General features: G+C 42.1%; 1 protein-coding gene across 4 annotated transcripts in view; it reads right to left on the bottom strand.

Annotated features, from left to right (window-relative positions):
* Window positions 1-17,403, bottom strand: part of LOC111861433 (prohibitin-2) — a 33,129-nt gene that overhangs the window by 12,928 nt on the left and 2,798 nt on the right. Inside the window, exons 3-8 of one of the 4 annotated variants that reach the window (XM_023845991.2) lie at window positions 16,283-16,508; window positions 15,494-15,619; window positions 15,226-15,333; window positions 13,933-14,010; window positions 11,263-11,359; window positions 15-216 (exon numbers count right to left, since the gene is read on the bottom strand). In XM_023845991.2, the coding sequence (XP_023701759.1) occupies window positions 152-216; window positions 11,263-11,359; window positions 13,933-14,010; window positions 15,226-15,333; window positions 15,494-15,619; window positions 16,283-16,508 (700 nt within the window). In that variant the 3' untranslated portion in view covers window positions 15-151. Of the gene's footprint in view, window positions 1-14; window positions 217-3,750; window positions 4,691-5,697; window positions 6,361-11,262; window positions 11,360-13,932; window positions 14,011-15,225; window positions 15,334-15,493; window positions 15,620-16,282; window positions 16,509-17,403 lie in introns of those variants that run through there. The other 3 variants (XM_023845989.2, XM_023845992.2, XM_033750324.1) reach the window with 3 other exon arrangements.

Below are 17,403 nucleotides of genomic sequence, written 5' to 3' on the forward strand. Positions count from 1 at the left end.
TATTCAAGGTATAACAAAGTTTAACACCCAAGTTTGCATGACACATCATCACACATTCCTCCAGGTCATTACTAAGCAGTGCCTCTGTCTTTTCATTTAAAAAATTACACAAATAATTTTATTTATGTTGGTAAAGGACATGCTGACTAACCTATATCCAAGAATAACAAACAGTGGTTTTCATCCTGTGGGCAGTAACCAACAACAAAGTCATTCCTGGAAACAGACGGAAACAGACATTTATAAAACAAGTGGCTGTATGAAGAGATGTCACAGGCAACTCTGTATGAAATGGCAAATCACTGCAAATGTTTAGTTGGGGAAGATGTGTTGCGGTGGCCTCCTTGTAGGCACAGTTCAAGTATTTGGATGGAGGAACTGAGGAAAGGAATGCTCAATCTCATCTGTAATAGCTCGCCTCTTGAATATTGAACCTGAGACCTCCAAGAAATTAATTACAGAAGACGGTAAATAATACAGACATGTTTGACATCAGCGATGCCAGCATTTGGGTCACATGAATGTGACAACTGACACAGACTGAGAGTCAAACAGGGCTCGACAAGGGTGTACACGGATCTGATAATATCATGAGGCATGATGGTGGAGCATGTCATTACTGTGAAATCAAGGAGATAAACTTGGCAAACTGCATTGCCAGTTTCTGAGATACGCTTATGACCGATCACTATCACAAGAAACAGTCCAGCACAGTGAAAAGCAGAAGGTAGGCTGTCTATAACTGCACAGCACATTAAGGAAACATTGCAGCGTTCACAGAAGCCTGCCACTGAACAAGTTGACACATCTGCACAGCCAGTTTGTCTGTGATCCATTTTAATATTAACCTCTCATATATGCTTAAGTCTCCCAACTTATTTCTTTGTGTTTCAAGCAAAACTGTACTGCCTTTCATGCTATATGTCCACATATGGTTGGGGGGGGGGGCAGCACTGTTCTGTCTACCAAGAAGTGCTCTTTGCTTTCTTGCCACCAACTGCTAACTTGGGACCATGGAACCAAAAGCTGTAATAACAACACACCGAGAGGCAGTGCCTGTGTGTTGTCAGCATCATGCTACTGACATCTTGAAGTGGTCCTGACAGCTAGCCACCTGCTTCACACAAGATAATGATAATTTCAGTGTGTAGTCAGTTTGAATTCTGACGGCACGCTAAATGCTGTGAGGTGTGACTTTCACACATTTCCAAGATTTAAATGACTGTGTACTGCGAGCACCTGCTGCAATCCACAGAGTGTAAACACTGTGTCACAGAAGGAAGCTTATAGGGAGCATGGGAATGAGATTCCAGTCCTTCGGAAAGGGGGGGCTGCAAGTATTCGGATCCATCAGCGATTCAGAGAAATAAGACAAATATGTGTACGCTTTTCATTTGGAAAATCTGTAAACCAAACGAAGACTTGAGGCATTCCTAAACCAGCAAGTGACTGTGACACTTCCAAGAGAACCCATTTCAATCCAATTCTCTGCAGAACAGCCCTGCCTGTGTGCATATGCAAAGTGTTTAGGAACCTACGTGTGGTCCAGGGCTCTTTTTCTGCAGGGAGGGGGCTAGGGGTTGGTCCACTTACCCTGCATGCAACATATGGCTGTGAGAACTGCGCAGTGTCTTGAGCCATGTGGTGTCAGCACGTTGCCATATTTCCGTTACACAAAGAGGAATGCAATGATCACAGAAACATTTACAAGCTGGGTTCTGCTGCACATACTGTGAGCAAGTGGCCCATTGATACCACGACCATGTTGCGTTCAGACACACTGCGTGTGCACACATGCTTGTCTATCTATATGCACATGCAAATTAAGGAATCAGATGAATATAACATCAGTTTATTAAACCTTGCCTTATGTGAATAACACACTGCCAGCCAACTTTACAATTTCACTAACATTGTTGTCTGTCTACTCTGCACAGTGCTGACCTCTTCAGTTCACAGAAGAGAAACAGAATCAGTGAGTGCTGCATGCTTCATGCCACATCTCTTGATCAGGTTTGTGGTGGACAAAGTGGAAAGTACTTTAGTTTCCCCTACCAATCAACATTCCATCACAGCTGTGCACATTTATACATCAGGTGGTACCAGTTGCAACCATGTCATGACCTCGGTCCCCATCACTTCAGGTTCAGTGATTCTTAAAGCTAACTACTGCTATGGAAGCAACCATCAATTCTACAAATGGACGGGTGTGCGCCCTAAAGGAAGGAACAACAGGATGTTTATATAAGCAGTTCTGATACCAGGGGGGCAGAACACAATTTCAAGAATAGGAAATGACAGTACTAATTGCAACAATAACACATGGCAAACAGATGAATCATGCTTGTTGTTACTCAGTCACTGAGATGCATCTTGTGATAAGTACCTGGCTCACAATTTCAAATAAAGTATGCAGCCCAATGAACACTGATCTTCATATCACATAAATGACTGAGCACGCTGGTGTAGCAGTAACGCCCTGTACTTGTACTCGAGAGGTGCTTAATTTAAATCTTGGCTTGGGCATCAAGTATCATGACAGTTTTATTCCACGTTTTCCTCAGTCCATCTGGTGAAATGCTGAGATGGTTCCTTAATTTGTCTGTGATCTCATCTATCTACTACAATTTCAAGCTATACAGTCAAGCTGCCAGTTGTGCAGCTGCTCAAGAATTTCTCAGCATTTTATGGAACCCGCTGGTTCATTACCATGTTCACAAGAGCCCTTCACTGGTCTCTATCCTATGCCAGATCAATCCAGTCCATACCACCCCATCCTATTTCTCCAAGATCAATTTTAACATTGTTCCCCCACCTATGCCTTCGTCATCCCAGTGGTCTCTTTCCTTCTGGCTTTTCCACCAATATCCTATATGCAATATTCTTCTTCTGCTCCCCCATTCGTGCTATATGTCCTCCCCATCTCATCCTCCTTGACTTGATCATTCTAATTATACTTGAAGAACAGTAGAAGTTATGAAGCGCCTCATTATGCAGTTTTCTCCACTCTCCTGTCACTTCATCTCTCTTCAGTTCAAATATTCTCCTCAGCACCCTCAGTCTATGTTCCTCCCTTAGTGTCAGAGACCAAGTTTCACGCCCATACAGAACCACAGGCAAAATTATAGTTTTGTATATTCTAATTTTTATGTTTTTGGACAAAAGACAAGATCTGGACTGAATGGTAGCAAGCATTACCTGAGTTCCATCTCCTCTTAATTCCCTCCTGAATCAAATTTTCATTTGTTATAGTCACTCCCAAATATCTGAACTGTGCCAAATTTTCAAAACATGCTACCTATCTTTATGTCACGGTTTAGCCCTGCATTTTGGTGACAAGAAAGCAACATATACTTAGTTTTCTCTGTATTTACTTCTAGACCAACCTCCTTACTTGCGTCAATTGAAGTTTTTGTTTTTTTCTTTATGGTATCTACATTATCACCCAGTAGAATCACATCAACAGCATAGGCCAACAGCTGATGTGTCCCATTTAATTTCAGTCCCACCTGGTTTCTCTGGACCTTCCTAATTGCATATTCTAAAGCAAAGTTGAAAAGCAGTAGCGATAAAGCATCTCCTTTTTTCAGACAATTCTGGATAGGAAAATTATCAGACAAATGTTTACTTATACGGACTTTACTATAAGTTTCATTTAAACATATTTTAATCAACCTAACTAGTTTCATGCATACACCAAACTCTATCAGAATATTGTACAATAAATACTTCCCTCCTAACTGAATCAGAGGCTTTCTTGAAGTCTGTGAATAGCTGATGTACTGTCTCACTGTACTCCAATTTTTTTTTCTCCAGTATCTGACAAAAGCAAAAGATCTCATCAGTACTTGATGTGTTACGTTGAAACCCACATTGATGATCTCCAAACGATCAATAAATGACCAATGGGAAGACTAAGCAAAGATACTGACACCAAGCGAGGGAGAGATATGAAAAAGACAGCAAGGAAATAGTGGGCACAGAGACACAAGGGTTCATACAGAGAAGAATGGAAAAGGTCATGTGCCATTTAAAAGCATCAAAGGTTCTGTCAGCCAAAAATGTCATATCCCTATCCTCAAATTACAACAAATTCAGGGTTTCCTGTCCAACCGCAGATGTGAAGATAGGACATTGCAAGTGAATCACAAATAGTCTGCTGTAGGCCCATCGACTACAGATGCTGTATCAAATGCACTGATGTGCGGACTATCACAAAATTTGGTACACATCTTCAACAAAGGTTCACTATAAAGTTTCATGCTGAGTCACATTCATATGCTGCCAACAAATGAAGACAGAAAACTGTGGTGCTTACCACATAAACTCATATACCACTTGTCTGATGCTGAAGAACACTTGCCTAGAAAACCAGATTCTGAATCACAGTGTTACCAACAGGTTAATACGATCGTAACTTCTTTCAAATTCAAAACTATAGGCAAAGAAACTTCAGACAATTAATCCAAATTAGATAATGTCTATTGATTTTGGAGTCACATTGGTCTATCGGTGTCACCAACAGATGAAGACTCTTCAAATTCTCTCACTGCTGCTGTGCAGCCACAATCACTGCGACTCTGAAGTGCAACACATTAATGTCTATACAAGCCTGTGGCAGTGCCCATTGCTGAGTCCAAAACAACTGAGCTGGTGTCTCCATCACCCGTCGACCTCACAGTGCCTCCGCCTGAAAAGCAAACAGAACTTCATGTTCCTCGCTAGTGATGTGGTAACACTGCGAGATGGCTATTCAAATGTTTACTTTCATTCAAGGTTCGGTTGAGCACTGAACCCAGACCTTCTGCAGGCACTACGAGATGACATCCACTTCTCATATCAAACCAACACATCCTTGGGGGCATGGAGACCAGACTAGTCTGCCTGGCAGCCTGCAACATCCCACACTGAAGCATGAACCAGCCCAGTACAACAGCAAAACTAAAATGGGAACAGAAATCTTTCCGCTATGATGACTAATTAAAACAAAAACTAAACCTCTGATGTCTCTTTTTCTTGCAGTTTATTTTGACAGTCAGTATCTCAGACTGTTTGGCATCAAACAATAGCATTATTGTTCAAACAATCAAATGAAAAGGATTCAAAAGGCAGTACTCAGGGCCCAGTTAAGGTACTATCCCAGCATTTGTCTGGAGGGGCTGAGGAAAACAACAAAGAACCTCAATAATGACAGGCGACATCCCAACCTGATCAACTTCCAAATACATATTGTGTTATTGGCAAGAATATGGGGCCTTGTATATAGGAAAAGTGTGTTGCTTTTACAGATTTTAGGGCTGAGTAGCTTAACTGATGATGCAGTTCAACACAAGATTATGTACAGGCAACTCGTTATCAGTCGCTTTGTTTCAACATCACGAGGAGCACCACTGTTGTATCTGCAGCCGCTGTGTGCCTGCAGAGTTCCCCTGCTCCTCCACTGGACTCCTGTTTTATGCATGTTCAATATGTGTGGCCAGTGCTGGGAACACATGGTCTGTGCACACCCTACAGGTTTCTGCCCATCTCAGCAAAGGCACAGAATCCATGTCTGGGGTGCAAAAATGTAAAAAAGGTAAAGCTGTCCCTGTGAGTAACTAATTAAGCACTATGCCATGAAGGTGGGGGGAGTGGATGTATAGAGGCACATTTTCTTGACACTGGCAATAGTTGGAGGTAAGTAGTGAGCTTCACGCCCCGGCCGCTTTACCCCCAGTACCCACTGGATAGGAGGCTTGGTGGGCCCCTGACATGGTCTGGATGATTCAGAGAAGAGGAAATTTTTGACCCTACCTGGACTCAAACTCCGACGTTGTCCAGCCCATAGCTCTCCCAGGCACCCATAATCCAGACTGAGAGCCCTAATGACAGTGGTCATGAACAGCCTGCTGTTCTTTATATTCTGGAAGTTACGTCTCTTGTAAGGTGAAGGGTCTGCAATGCAGATCAGACCAGGGATCCCACACAGAACTCCAGTATCAATATCTTACTGCAAGATCACCATGCCCCTTCAATTCTATCAGTTGATTTATGAAAATGTGACACTACAAGTTGTGATACCACACGGACTAGTACAGGGGTACTAACACTTTATCTTCTACCTGAGACAGCTCAGTCGGCACAGCACAAGGACTAGGGTTCAATTTCTGGTGGCAGGAACAGGCAGTTCTCTTCTCCATAACATCCAGGTTAGCCCTTGGGCTGACCCAGGCTCTCTTCACCAGACACTGGGCGCTGTTTCGCTGGGGGGTTAAGCAGTCGGAACATGAAGCTGACCACCCACTCATCTGGTGCTAAGGCTAAGAATGGTGGAGTTACACCTCCATTCCCCATGTCTTCATGCTGTGGTACTTGCACAACCTGAAGATGAGAGGCAGCAGGTGCTCAAATGTTACCCGAGTACCAAACCATGGAGCATCACATCTCAGAAAACTGAAATCTTTATTTTATGAAAATGTCTGCTGCACACAGACCAAGTTTCTGTGAGCTACATGCTGCAGAAGATGGTTAGAAAGGCACAGCAGCATAAACTTGTCCCCACATTCCACCCAGTTCTCTGTGCATTCAACACTGCTAAGACTGATGCCTACCGTATGCGAGCTGCAACCATCCTCAAGAGTCTGTATGGTCCACAGTAACTGAACAAGCCCCCATGAAACAGGATCCTTCCTGAGAAGTCAGTAGCAACTCGCCTGGTCAAGGAATTCTATGCTACTCAATGTGTAATCAATTTTACAACCTCTCACCCTGTTTTCTTAAGATGGATCACAATATTATCCTCACATTTATGGATAGGTCTCTGAAACAAGTTTTCTGACCAAAATTTTGGAAGGATGATTATGAAGGGAAAACCTGGAAGCATAGGGGGGCAGTTATGGCCTACTTAAACATAATGTCACATGTTTGGAATCCAGAAGAGTTACTACCATGCAAACGCTAGAACATACCGTTGCATAGGAAGTAACAATAGCGGTATTGTAATCCCAACAGTGAGCCGTTGTGTGGAGAACACCAAATCTCCCTGGAGATGAGTCTCCACGGCCATAACGAGGGTTCACTGCATAGCAGCGGCCGAGGTTATAAAAAGGGGTTGAAGGCATTCGCCAAGTTACCGTACGATATAGAAGAAGATAGCAAGAAGACAGTCTTCAGGTAGCTGCTGCCAGGGACAGAAGAGATCCAACCACGGCCAAGGATAGATGAGGCGTCGTATCTAATATTGGGCCAGAAGTCAGGTGACACTGCAAGTGATAACAATTGTATGGTGTGTAAGTGTGAGTGTCCAATAAAGATTCGCTAAATCCAAGACCCACGTAAAGTTATTTGTCGCGTGACATATCAAACACGTGACAATACTTTCCATCTCTTGCCTTGAAAGGCTAAGACAATCCAGGGGAGCACTCAGGAAGGCCTAGAAGGGGTTTGGGAAAATAAGAGAAACAGATAGCACGTTTCTGGGCCTTGACTTAAACCCAGGACCTCCTGAATATGAAACAGGAGTGCCACCACTTACTGCATACAGATGATACACAACTCTAACAAAACCATACACATTACAAGAGCAGCAATTAAGAGAAACTTCCAGCACACCACAGCTTGGCAAGCGACTGGGGGCACAGTGCTACAAACCGGAGCCAGTGGCTAGCTGCTCACACCAAGTGTCATCACATAACACAAACATCACTTTGGAATGACTTAGGATTGGTCACAAAGTGAAGATGGCGGCTTCATTAGTCTGACAAATGCTTTATTTTCCAACATGCAAGAAACAGGGTCACAGAGCTGTTAACAAGTGAGCGCAAGAAATCCAGCTATGCCAGGAATTCCTACACAAAGCATGGGCAGGAGAGAGAAGTGTCCTGCGTATGGCTTTTGCACATCTTGATGTCCAACAATGCAACCCAATGCTCACAGTTCTAGTGGGTGCCAAGTGTCTTCATCAGTACACTCTCCTACACCTCCTCAGATTTGTCTTACATTTTGTGACATGAAACAGATTGTTTTTAAACTTGCATATTTTGAATTAATCACACAGTGGACAATATTTTTATATTGATGCCTGAACTATGCAGATAATGTATGCTGGCCAGGTAACAGAGCAGTGATCATGCAGACATAATTACATGAATTTAGAGTAATGTTTGTCGGTATGTCATTTCCATAGAAACAAAATGCAAAACTAATCCTAATTACTTATGATACGACCAGAAGATGGCACTAATCATTTGGCATTACAGTGTTGTCGCTTCGCATTATGTGAGCATTCGCTGAAAAACTACCTCTAGACTATTATTACTGTTATTGTTATATAGGATATGTGATGTATATGTACAGTGGGGGCAGTCTACACAACAATATTTCCGAAAAAACAAAACAGACACTACTGTATCAACATTTGTTTATTGGTTGTTGACGCTGCATGTTTCAACCCTTATATTGGGTCATCATCAGGTGCATAATAATACTAGAATTAGTTCTTGAATTGCGTCTAATTCAGTATGGATCCCTACTGTGTTCTTATAAGTTTTCTATACATAATTTTAATTTATAGTAAAGAGTAGAAGTTGAAATTAAAATTGTACAGACATATTTGTAATATATTTTATGCACCTGTTCAAAACTTTGTGACCACTATGTATTGATTATTGATCCAGGTGGTAGGAATAATTATGGTGTGGGGTGCCTGCGTGCCAATACATGTCATCATGGGGAACTGCCTTTACATTTAACATAAAAAATCTAGAATTACCTCACTCCAAGTATAAACATGTTGAGTAATACACAGTATAGCAAGCATAAGCTTCACATGACAATAGGAAGGTCAGAACCAACACAACTAGTTTAATTCAAGAACTAATACTAGTATTATTATACACCTGATGATGACACAACATAAGGGTCGAAACATGCAGCGTCAACAACCAATAAACAAATGTTGATATAGTAGTATCTATTTTGTTTTTTCAGAAATACTGTTGTGTAGACTGCCCCCACTGTACTGTATATCCTATATATGACACACAACAGGATGCGTACTGTTAAGATTTCCAGAATTTGCCAAGTTCACAGCGTACATATTCATGGTCAAAATCAAAGTGTCCCTCAAAGGCTGTATGAATAGAAGTGTCATCTGTGGAAACTGTAGCCAGAGACGGAAAGCATCAAATAGTGACACACTGTTCAGTGAGCTAGCTTACATCACCACTTGGCACATTTGTAATGTTACTTCCTCGAAATATCCAAACACTGCGAAGGCGTGTGATGAGAGCCCTTGAACAAAATCTGTCAAATGGTGACAGCTGCACAGAGCTACCAACTGTGGAAAATGAAGTTGGGAAGGAAAAGGTTCCATGGTCTCTCCTTATAAGCTTCTGATATCAGTCAGCAATACCTGATCCAACATGAGCTTATATTTGATACATGTGATAAATTTCACCTCCACATCGCCGAGACATGTGGCTATGACGTACATACTTCTCCATGTGTCTGCTCGTTTACCTAGGCCCACACCTCTTGAAACAAACACATGAAGAATTTGTCTGTACACACAACTTTCACTTTGTCCTCCTTAAATCCTATTATGAAACAGCAGGCACTAAGTCTAAAGTGCTAGCAAGGCACAGTGGTGCCAACCTCACAACTGGAATAACTGTCATTCTGGCAAAGCCCACAAATATGAGATTTGAGGCTCCTATAATAGTGGACATTCATACTGTCATCTTCTGGGTTGTGATATGGTGTGTTTCTTGGTTATGCATTCTTCAGCTCTGCAGGTTGGGGTGTTAACCTCCCAACCCACTTCCTCATTCCTGTACATGCTACTATGTACCCCACCACTACAACAGTTGTACATGATGGGTACACCGTCTGCAGGACCTTAAATACATATGTGTAACTGCTCTCTGTTGAGGATACTGAAACCATATGAACTTCAACATGTTTTTTTAATTGTGAAATATATGTGTAAATACAAAAAGGAAAGCCAAGGCAATGCCCATTTGGCCCTCTACAACACATCCTTACAAATACCTTATTCTGTTACAGTAGTCTCCCTGCAATTCTCAATATGTATCTTAACTTAAATCTGCGAGTAATTGTTATTGTTTTGTAATTTACTTCTTTTTATTTTCTTACATATATATTTTAAATAAATATAGGAATGTTGTTTATGAAGTAACAGACACCTTTTACAAATCTTTCTTTTTCTAGCCTTAACTGACTTTGGGTATTCTATTTTGCTGTTTGCACAAAGAACGTTCATCACTGTTGCCCATTAGTCCTCGTGCCATTTACAATCCCATAAGATGTGTTCCTCCATTTGGAGCCCATCACCAAGGTCTGTTCAACAGACCATGATATTTCCTGCCGTCTACTGGTTGATCTGAGAACTGCTATATGCAAGCAGGAAATACTTGTCTCCACTTGACAGTCTTCTTGTCAATTACATGCAGGCTGCTTCTCTCAGCTTGAGGTGTTCCACACTAGTCAACAGGAAAACAGCCTAAGTACGACACTGAATCATCAGAACTGGCATAGCCACTTCAAAAATTGGAATGAAGCTAGTACTTACAGAATTAATAGCACTGTAAATGCATTAGACAAAGTAATATCTGTCTGTGCCTCACACTTGCATGACATCACCACATCTCTAGCATGTGTCACAGAGCTGAAGGAGACGCGATAACCAGACTACACCGTGTCATAACCCAGAAGACGACAGGTTTCGGAACATGTTTCTTGTATTGCATATGCAATGGCTATAAAACTAAAAAGCAGGAAAAAACATATAAATCTAGATACTGGAGCGCCCGTGAGTTGCTCCCTACACTGTTACCTGCAACTGCAGGCATGCCAACATACTACAGCAAAGCAACACGCTGCTGTGGCTATAGTCATTAGGCAGTGGTTCTCAACATCTGTATATAAGGCAAGGGCCTGGTACCAGGCCGTGGCCCAGCGGTTGAGAAACACTAGGGTGTGATGCTGTACAGTTTGGTAGACAGATATGAATATTCTGGACAAATCTGTCACTTCTATCTTCAGAGTAAAATGCTCCTTCTTCTGTTGGGAAGATGGAGGCAACAGTTTCCTGTGATACCCCAGTGTCACCACACTGCACAGCTATGAGCCTCAAATCTCAAGATGCTGCCATACGTAACTTGAGCAACATGCCCAGCAGCACACACTTTGCAGAAGACACCGTGTGTCAGTTCTAAGATGTCTCTACTGCCTAGCTACCACCAACAGGTGTCTACTTCTTACTTTTCAACTTCTCACTCAAGTCATCGAATGTTGGTTCATTGATGTTAAGCATGAGGCTGTTTCCATTCAGGAACACTCTGTTCTGCGAGTTGGCAATCTGTAATGTGACATCAACAACAGTCATCATCTGCAACCACAACTCAATACTTCACAATTTAACCCTTCAAAGCCCAGTGGTTATTACATGTACTGCCTGCTTTAACATATTTAAACCCTGCATTCTGCCCACAGAGTGCATCTGTGTGTTCTGCATGGTTCTCACAGTAAACAGCAACTGCTGGGCTCTGTAGTGGAGAGGTGAGGTAAGGACTGAAGTTTTATATAATATTTAGAAGAAATTCAGCCTTTAAAAGGGTAAAGAGAGTCATTCAGCAGAAATACTGCATCATACAAATTAGTGTGTGAAAGGCACATTCCAGGCTTCTTTTATGGTACTAGAATTAAAATGTTACTAATAAAACATACTATACAATTCTGTGAAAGAGAATTGAAAGTTCAAGTTGACAAATAAAATCCCTCCGTAAATCTGGGAGTGGGGTGAGGCTCAGTCCCTTGATACTGGAGCCTCAAATGGATCTACTGAACCATATCATGTGACTAGGTATGGAGCACTGACAGAAGTGTAATTAGCACAGAAACAATGAAGCACTTGGAGAAAATCCCACCTCACTGTCACTAATCAACCACAAATTCTGCATGGAAAACCCTTATATTGAACTGTGGCCTCCAGAGTGAGAAAATGATGAGTAGACATGGCCTAAAAGACATTAAAGAGATGTAAGGGTTGTTTTGTGATGCCCCTAACAGGCCAACTGAGTCTAGCACGGGCACCCCTCGTTACATTCCAACGAACTCACTCCATGGAGCTGAGCCCTTCTTGAGAAGCAAAGAGTTGTGCAGCTACTCAAGAACTTTTGAGTACTTAATGGAACCTGATAGTTCATTACTGTGTTCACAAGAGTCCTCCACTGGTCTCTATCCTGAACCAGATCAATCCAGTCTATGTTCCTCCCTTAACATCAGAGACTGTCACACCCATACTGAACCACAAGCAAAATTATAGATTTGTATATTAACATTTTTATGTTGTTAAACAGCAGACAAGAATAAAAATGTTCCGGACTGAATGGTAGCAAGTATCACCTGAATTCAATCTCCTCTTAATTTCCTCCTGAATCAAATTTTCATCTGTTATAGTCACTCCCAAATATCTGAACTGTGCCGCATTTTCAAAACATCTGTTTTCTATCATTATGTAATGGTTTTGCAGTGCACTTTGGTGACAAGACAGCAACATATACTTAGTTTTCTCCGTGTTTACTTCTAGACCAACCTCTTTACTTGCGTCAATTAAAGTTTGTGTGTTTCTCTTTATGGTATCTATATTATCACCCAGGAGATTCACATCATCGGCATAGACCAACAGCTGATGGGTCCCATTTAATTTCAGCCCCATTTGGTTTTCTTGGACCTTCCTAATGGCATATTCTAAAGCAAAGTTGAAAAGGAATGTCAATAAAGCATCTCCTTCTTTTAGACCATTGTGGATAAGAAATTTATCAGACAAATGGTTACCTTTATTGACTTTACTATACATTTCATTTAAAAACATTTTAATCAGCCTAACTAGTTTCATGGGTACCCCAAATTCTATGAGAATACTGTACAATACTTCCCTCCTAACTGAATTATAGGCTTTCTAGATGTCTATGAATAGCTGATGTACTGTCTCATTGTAGTCCCATTCTTTTCTACAGTATCTGACAAATGCAAAAATCTGATCAGTAGTTGATCTGCTATGATGAAACCCACACTCATGATCCCCTGTAATTTCATTATATACAATTGTATTATCCATGTCTTATTTTTTTCCTGTGCCATGAGAAATGTCAATGTTCTATCTGTGACCATGGACAATGCTGCCACTCACACAGTGAGCTGTGTATCCAGTTTCCCTGACCTTCCCCACACTTTTGACCCAGTCAGGTCATTTCCTACCTCATCTCCACTGTGTTCAGTGTTTGTTCTGTGCAGCCCATATTTTATGCATTCTCAACACACACTGCAATTTGCAGGGACAATCCCCATGTATAATGACAGTTGCCTACATGACGACAAAGATATTACAGGAGCACGTTCTTATGTATTACCCACTACCAACTGTTTTTTAACAAACATTCCACAATAAAGCTATCAAGTTTGAGAATTCAAATATTAATTTCAAACTTCCCGTACTATAAACAGAATACCCACCACTATGATTCTGTCATTTGGGACATCTAACCTCAAACCCTGGCCATTGGTCACACAGCTCACTCTTCAGGGTACCACAGTTATGAAGAAAATATTTCCAAAGGAAGCAACTACTTGGGAGAATTAGACATAGACAGAAGGATAATATTAAAAGGGTTCTTGAGAAAAAAACATATGTAACAATGCAGACTGAGTTCATCTGCCTTCAGATCAAGTTCAGCTAACTTATGTTCATGATCTATTAATGGTAGGGAATATGTTGGCTCGCTGAGCAACCATAAGTTTCTCAGGAAGATTCTGTTTTGTGGAGAGAGTTAGGTAACACAAAGTTTAAACATTATGTAAGGTGTGCTGAGTAAACTGTGTGACCAAGTGGTCAGACGGGAGCCATGCAATTTGCAGTATTACCCAACTCACCGTCCTGGAGATGCTCTGCGCAGCACGGAGTTTGCGCAGCTTCAAGTAACCAGGGTTCTGTGACACTGCCTGTCCCAAGTATAGTTGTGTTAAGGACACTAACCACAGTGATGTAACAACAGGTCACACTCAGACCTTACAGTTCTACTGACCTCACGCTTTCACAGTGGTTCACTGTTGATCCTTATTCTACTGTCACATCTTTGTATCATGAGGATGTGCACAGGGCTGCCAATGTCTCGCAGGTATATGCTGCCTCCACCTTCAGGGATATGTTAATAGCATAACTCAGTGTTCATGTATATGTAGCTTCTGGTTCAATAGAGCCACAGAAGAATGGACAAGGGCTGATACCATTTGGACCAAGAGACAGTGGGCATGGAAATGTTATCCAAACGCTGTATCTTAGGGCCACTAAACACACCAAAAAGCCATCAGCTACTGCTATTCCCATGCCTCTCCTTACACCATACTCCATTCCTAAATGCTGCCGCGACCTACCCTCCTTGACCAACAGTGATCCCTCCACCACCTGACTTAAGCAACAATGTGTTTGCTGAGCACTTTGAGGGGTGACCACCTGGGAACACCAGTTTCTGATGGGTTTTACTGCATTTGGTGGCCCTTGGAAGAGCCATCCGATAATGTTTCGTATCCAACTCACTTCTGCCCTAAAGATGGAGGCAGTGGCACTTCTAGACCACATCCTAGCAGTGAGACAGCATGCACACACATGGCAAGAGTTGGACATTCCAAGCTGCCACAAAACCACCTAGAGTTAAGATATGACCCACTGTATGCTGCTTGTTTCAGAAAGAAATTACAATACATTAGCAGCACATTAAGAAATGTTTCTTGCTTCACAACCTGCTCCAAAACAGAGAAGTACATACCACATCTGGGCTACGAAATACCATCACTCAGCTTCCATAATTTTCTGCAGTGTCTGGGAAAACAAAATGACTGCCTCCATTCCAGCCCTTGCGTACTCACCACTGACAATCACCTCATATCATGTGTTGTTATACAAATACAACTTACATCATGAAATCCTACCAGCCATTCTGTGGCCCTAGGCTCGACTCAGCCTCTAAGAGAAATGAGTAACCAGGAATCTTCCTGCGGGTAAAGGGCAACTGGTGAGTAAGGCCACAAAATAACTGCTTCACACTCACTAAACGAATGTGTTGTGCCTGTGGTACATCTGCTCCCAGAATAAGGAACAGTGCTGAAATGACTGATCAAGAACAAAGCAGTTTAGTTAGTGATGTTAGTTTCCATTAGAAAGGATATCATTTTGGCAGCTTCTGCCTCTCCCTCAGCCTGGACAATCTTCTGCTGGCGCTCCTGTTTGGCACGCTCCACAACGAACGCTGCACGCTGTGCTTCCTGTTGCGCAACCTGCAAACAGCCCAAAACTAAGCATCAGCCTGATACAAACTGAGTTCAGAGGTGCACAGTCTCTTCACAGTATGGGCAACACTGTGCTGAGCTCGCAGCAAAACTTCAAGGAATGAGTGAGCCTCAGGATACAATGAGGTGGATGTAACAGTGCTCCCACCTGCTTGGCTTCAACAGCAGCTGTATATTCCTTGCCAAAACTCAGTTCTGTGATGGACACATCATCCAAGATGATATTGAAGTCTCTGGCTCGTTCTGTCAGTTCACGCCTCACCAGCAGGGACACCTGCAACACCACAAAAACTCATCAGCTCATCACAGTTAACCTTTTCTGTAGACTCTCAGCAGCTAGACTATGTAGCGTGGAGAGATGTGTTGGAAAGGATGTGGAAAGAAGCAGTCATGGTATAAAGATGGGAGTCTTCCTGGAATAACTGAGGAAAGCCACACATCAGCCATGACAGATGATGTACTGGCGGAGATTCAAACCAAGAACCTCCAGAATACCAGCATAGAATATTACTGCTATGCCAGCATAAAATCTGTAGAGTCCTGTAGGTTCCACTGACCACACTGATTAAATACTTTCCTGGAAATGACTAATCAAAAATATTAAATTAATTTTTAAAGTACTTAAAGATGTTATGAAATAAACACAATGCTTGCATCTGGCAGAGAGAAAACGTGAATACTGACTGCTGCTTCTGACCTGCCACACTAAAGGAAGGTACAAGTACTGGAACAGACTACATCACACAGTAAATGCAGGAACAAAAAGAAATATTCACTAAAAGCAGAACATTAAATTGGGATTTTACACATCAAGCTGCATGAAGTTACAACCCTGAAGCCCATAATACGAATGTCCGTGGCTGTGAAAACCAGAAAACATTTGATAGGCAATGTGAAGGGAGAGTTAGGGAGTTACACATCTCTCGAAGTATGGTACCTGCTGCCGCTGTGTGATGAGCTGTGATGCATTGAACTTGGCGACCACACTCTTCAGTACCTCGTTGCAGATTGAAGGAAGAACTTTCTCATCATAATCCAAACCCAGCTGGCGGTACATGCTTGGCAACCTGACAGCATCTGGACGTGACAGAACTCGCAGAGAAATGTTCACCATCTGCAGATCCTTGCTTCCTGTTGGGGAAGAGATTTTGCGGGGTCGTGACCTGCAGACAGGAAGTCAGAGAGCTGTGTGGGTCACTAACCTACAAACAAATTACTGCACTCTCAGAACATACACTTAAGAAAATAAAAAACCGGCTGATCAATTCAGAGGCCTCGCTTCAGGGAATATCAAAAACATAATATAAAACATGGCTTCTCTCACAATGGTAGTTACAGATTCCATTAAAGAGATCTTCCTGAGAAGCTAATAGATGGTTAGTTGAGAAAGAAAGGTTCTGCACTTTATTGAATCCAGTGGTTCAGAACCATGTTCACAGCAGTACACCATAGGTGCAATCCTGAGCCAGCTGAACCGCCTCCACTCTCACATATGTTTACAGCATGTTTTAGCATTATCCTCCCATCAAGGTCCAAGTCCCTGAAGTTCATATCCTCTTCAAGTATTCTGAATAAAATTGTACGTGCATTTATTAACTCTGATGCATGCTACATACCCCACCTATCTCATCCTAATGGATCTGATCATGCAAATTATGAAGCTCCTCATTATGCAGTTTTCCCCAAGCTGCCATCAGTACCTCTCCCCTACATCCAAATATTCTCCTCAAATCTAAGAGGAACTGAGAGTTCTCTTGACAGTGGCTATGAAGTTTACTGTCTTCTGGGATGCGACATCATGTAATCTGGTATATCACTGTCAGCGTTTCAGAGGAACCTGCCTTCATCTTCTGTGTAGGAGTATCAACCTCTATATCCTTCACTTATTATGAGAGACAAAGTTATACTAAACTTGAGGTTCTCCCCACAGTGACCATGAACATGTTTGCCAAGAGTTCAGCCATGACACCATGTACTGTGGCAGAAGTCCACATAATGCCTTGTGATCAGAAGTTCTATTGGACTACAAGACGTCACACCCCAAAAATAACACTCTTC

The sequence above is a fragment of the Cryptotermes secundus genome, unplaced genomic scaffold, assembly GCF_002891405.2.
Source record: "Cryptotermes secundus unplaced genomic scaffold, Csec_1.0 scaffold693, whole genome shotgun sequence".
Lineage (NCBI taxonomy): Eukaryota > Metazoa > Arthropoda > Insecta > Blattodea > Kalotermitidae > Cryptotermes > Cryptotermes secundus.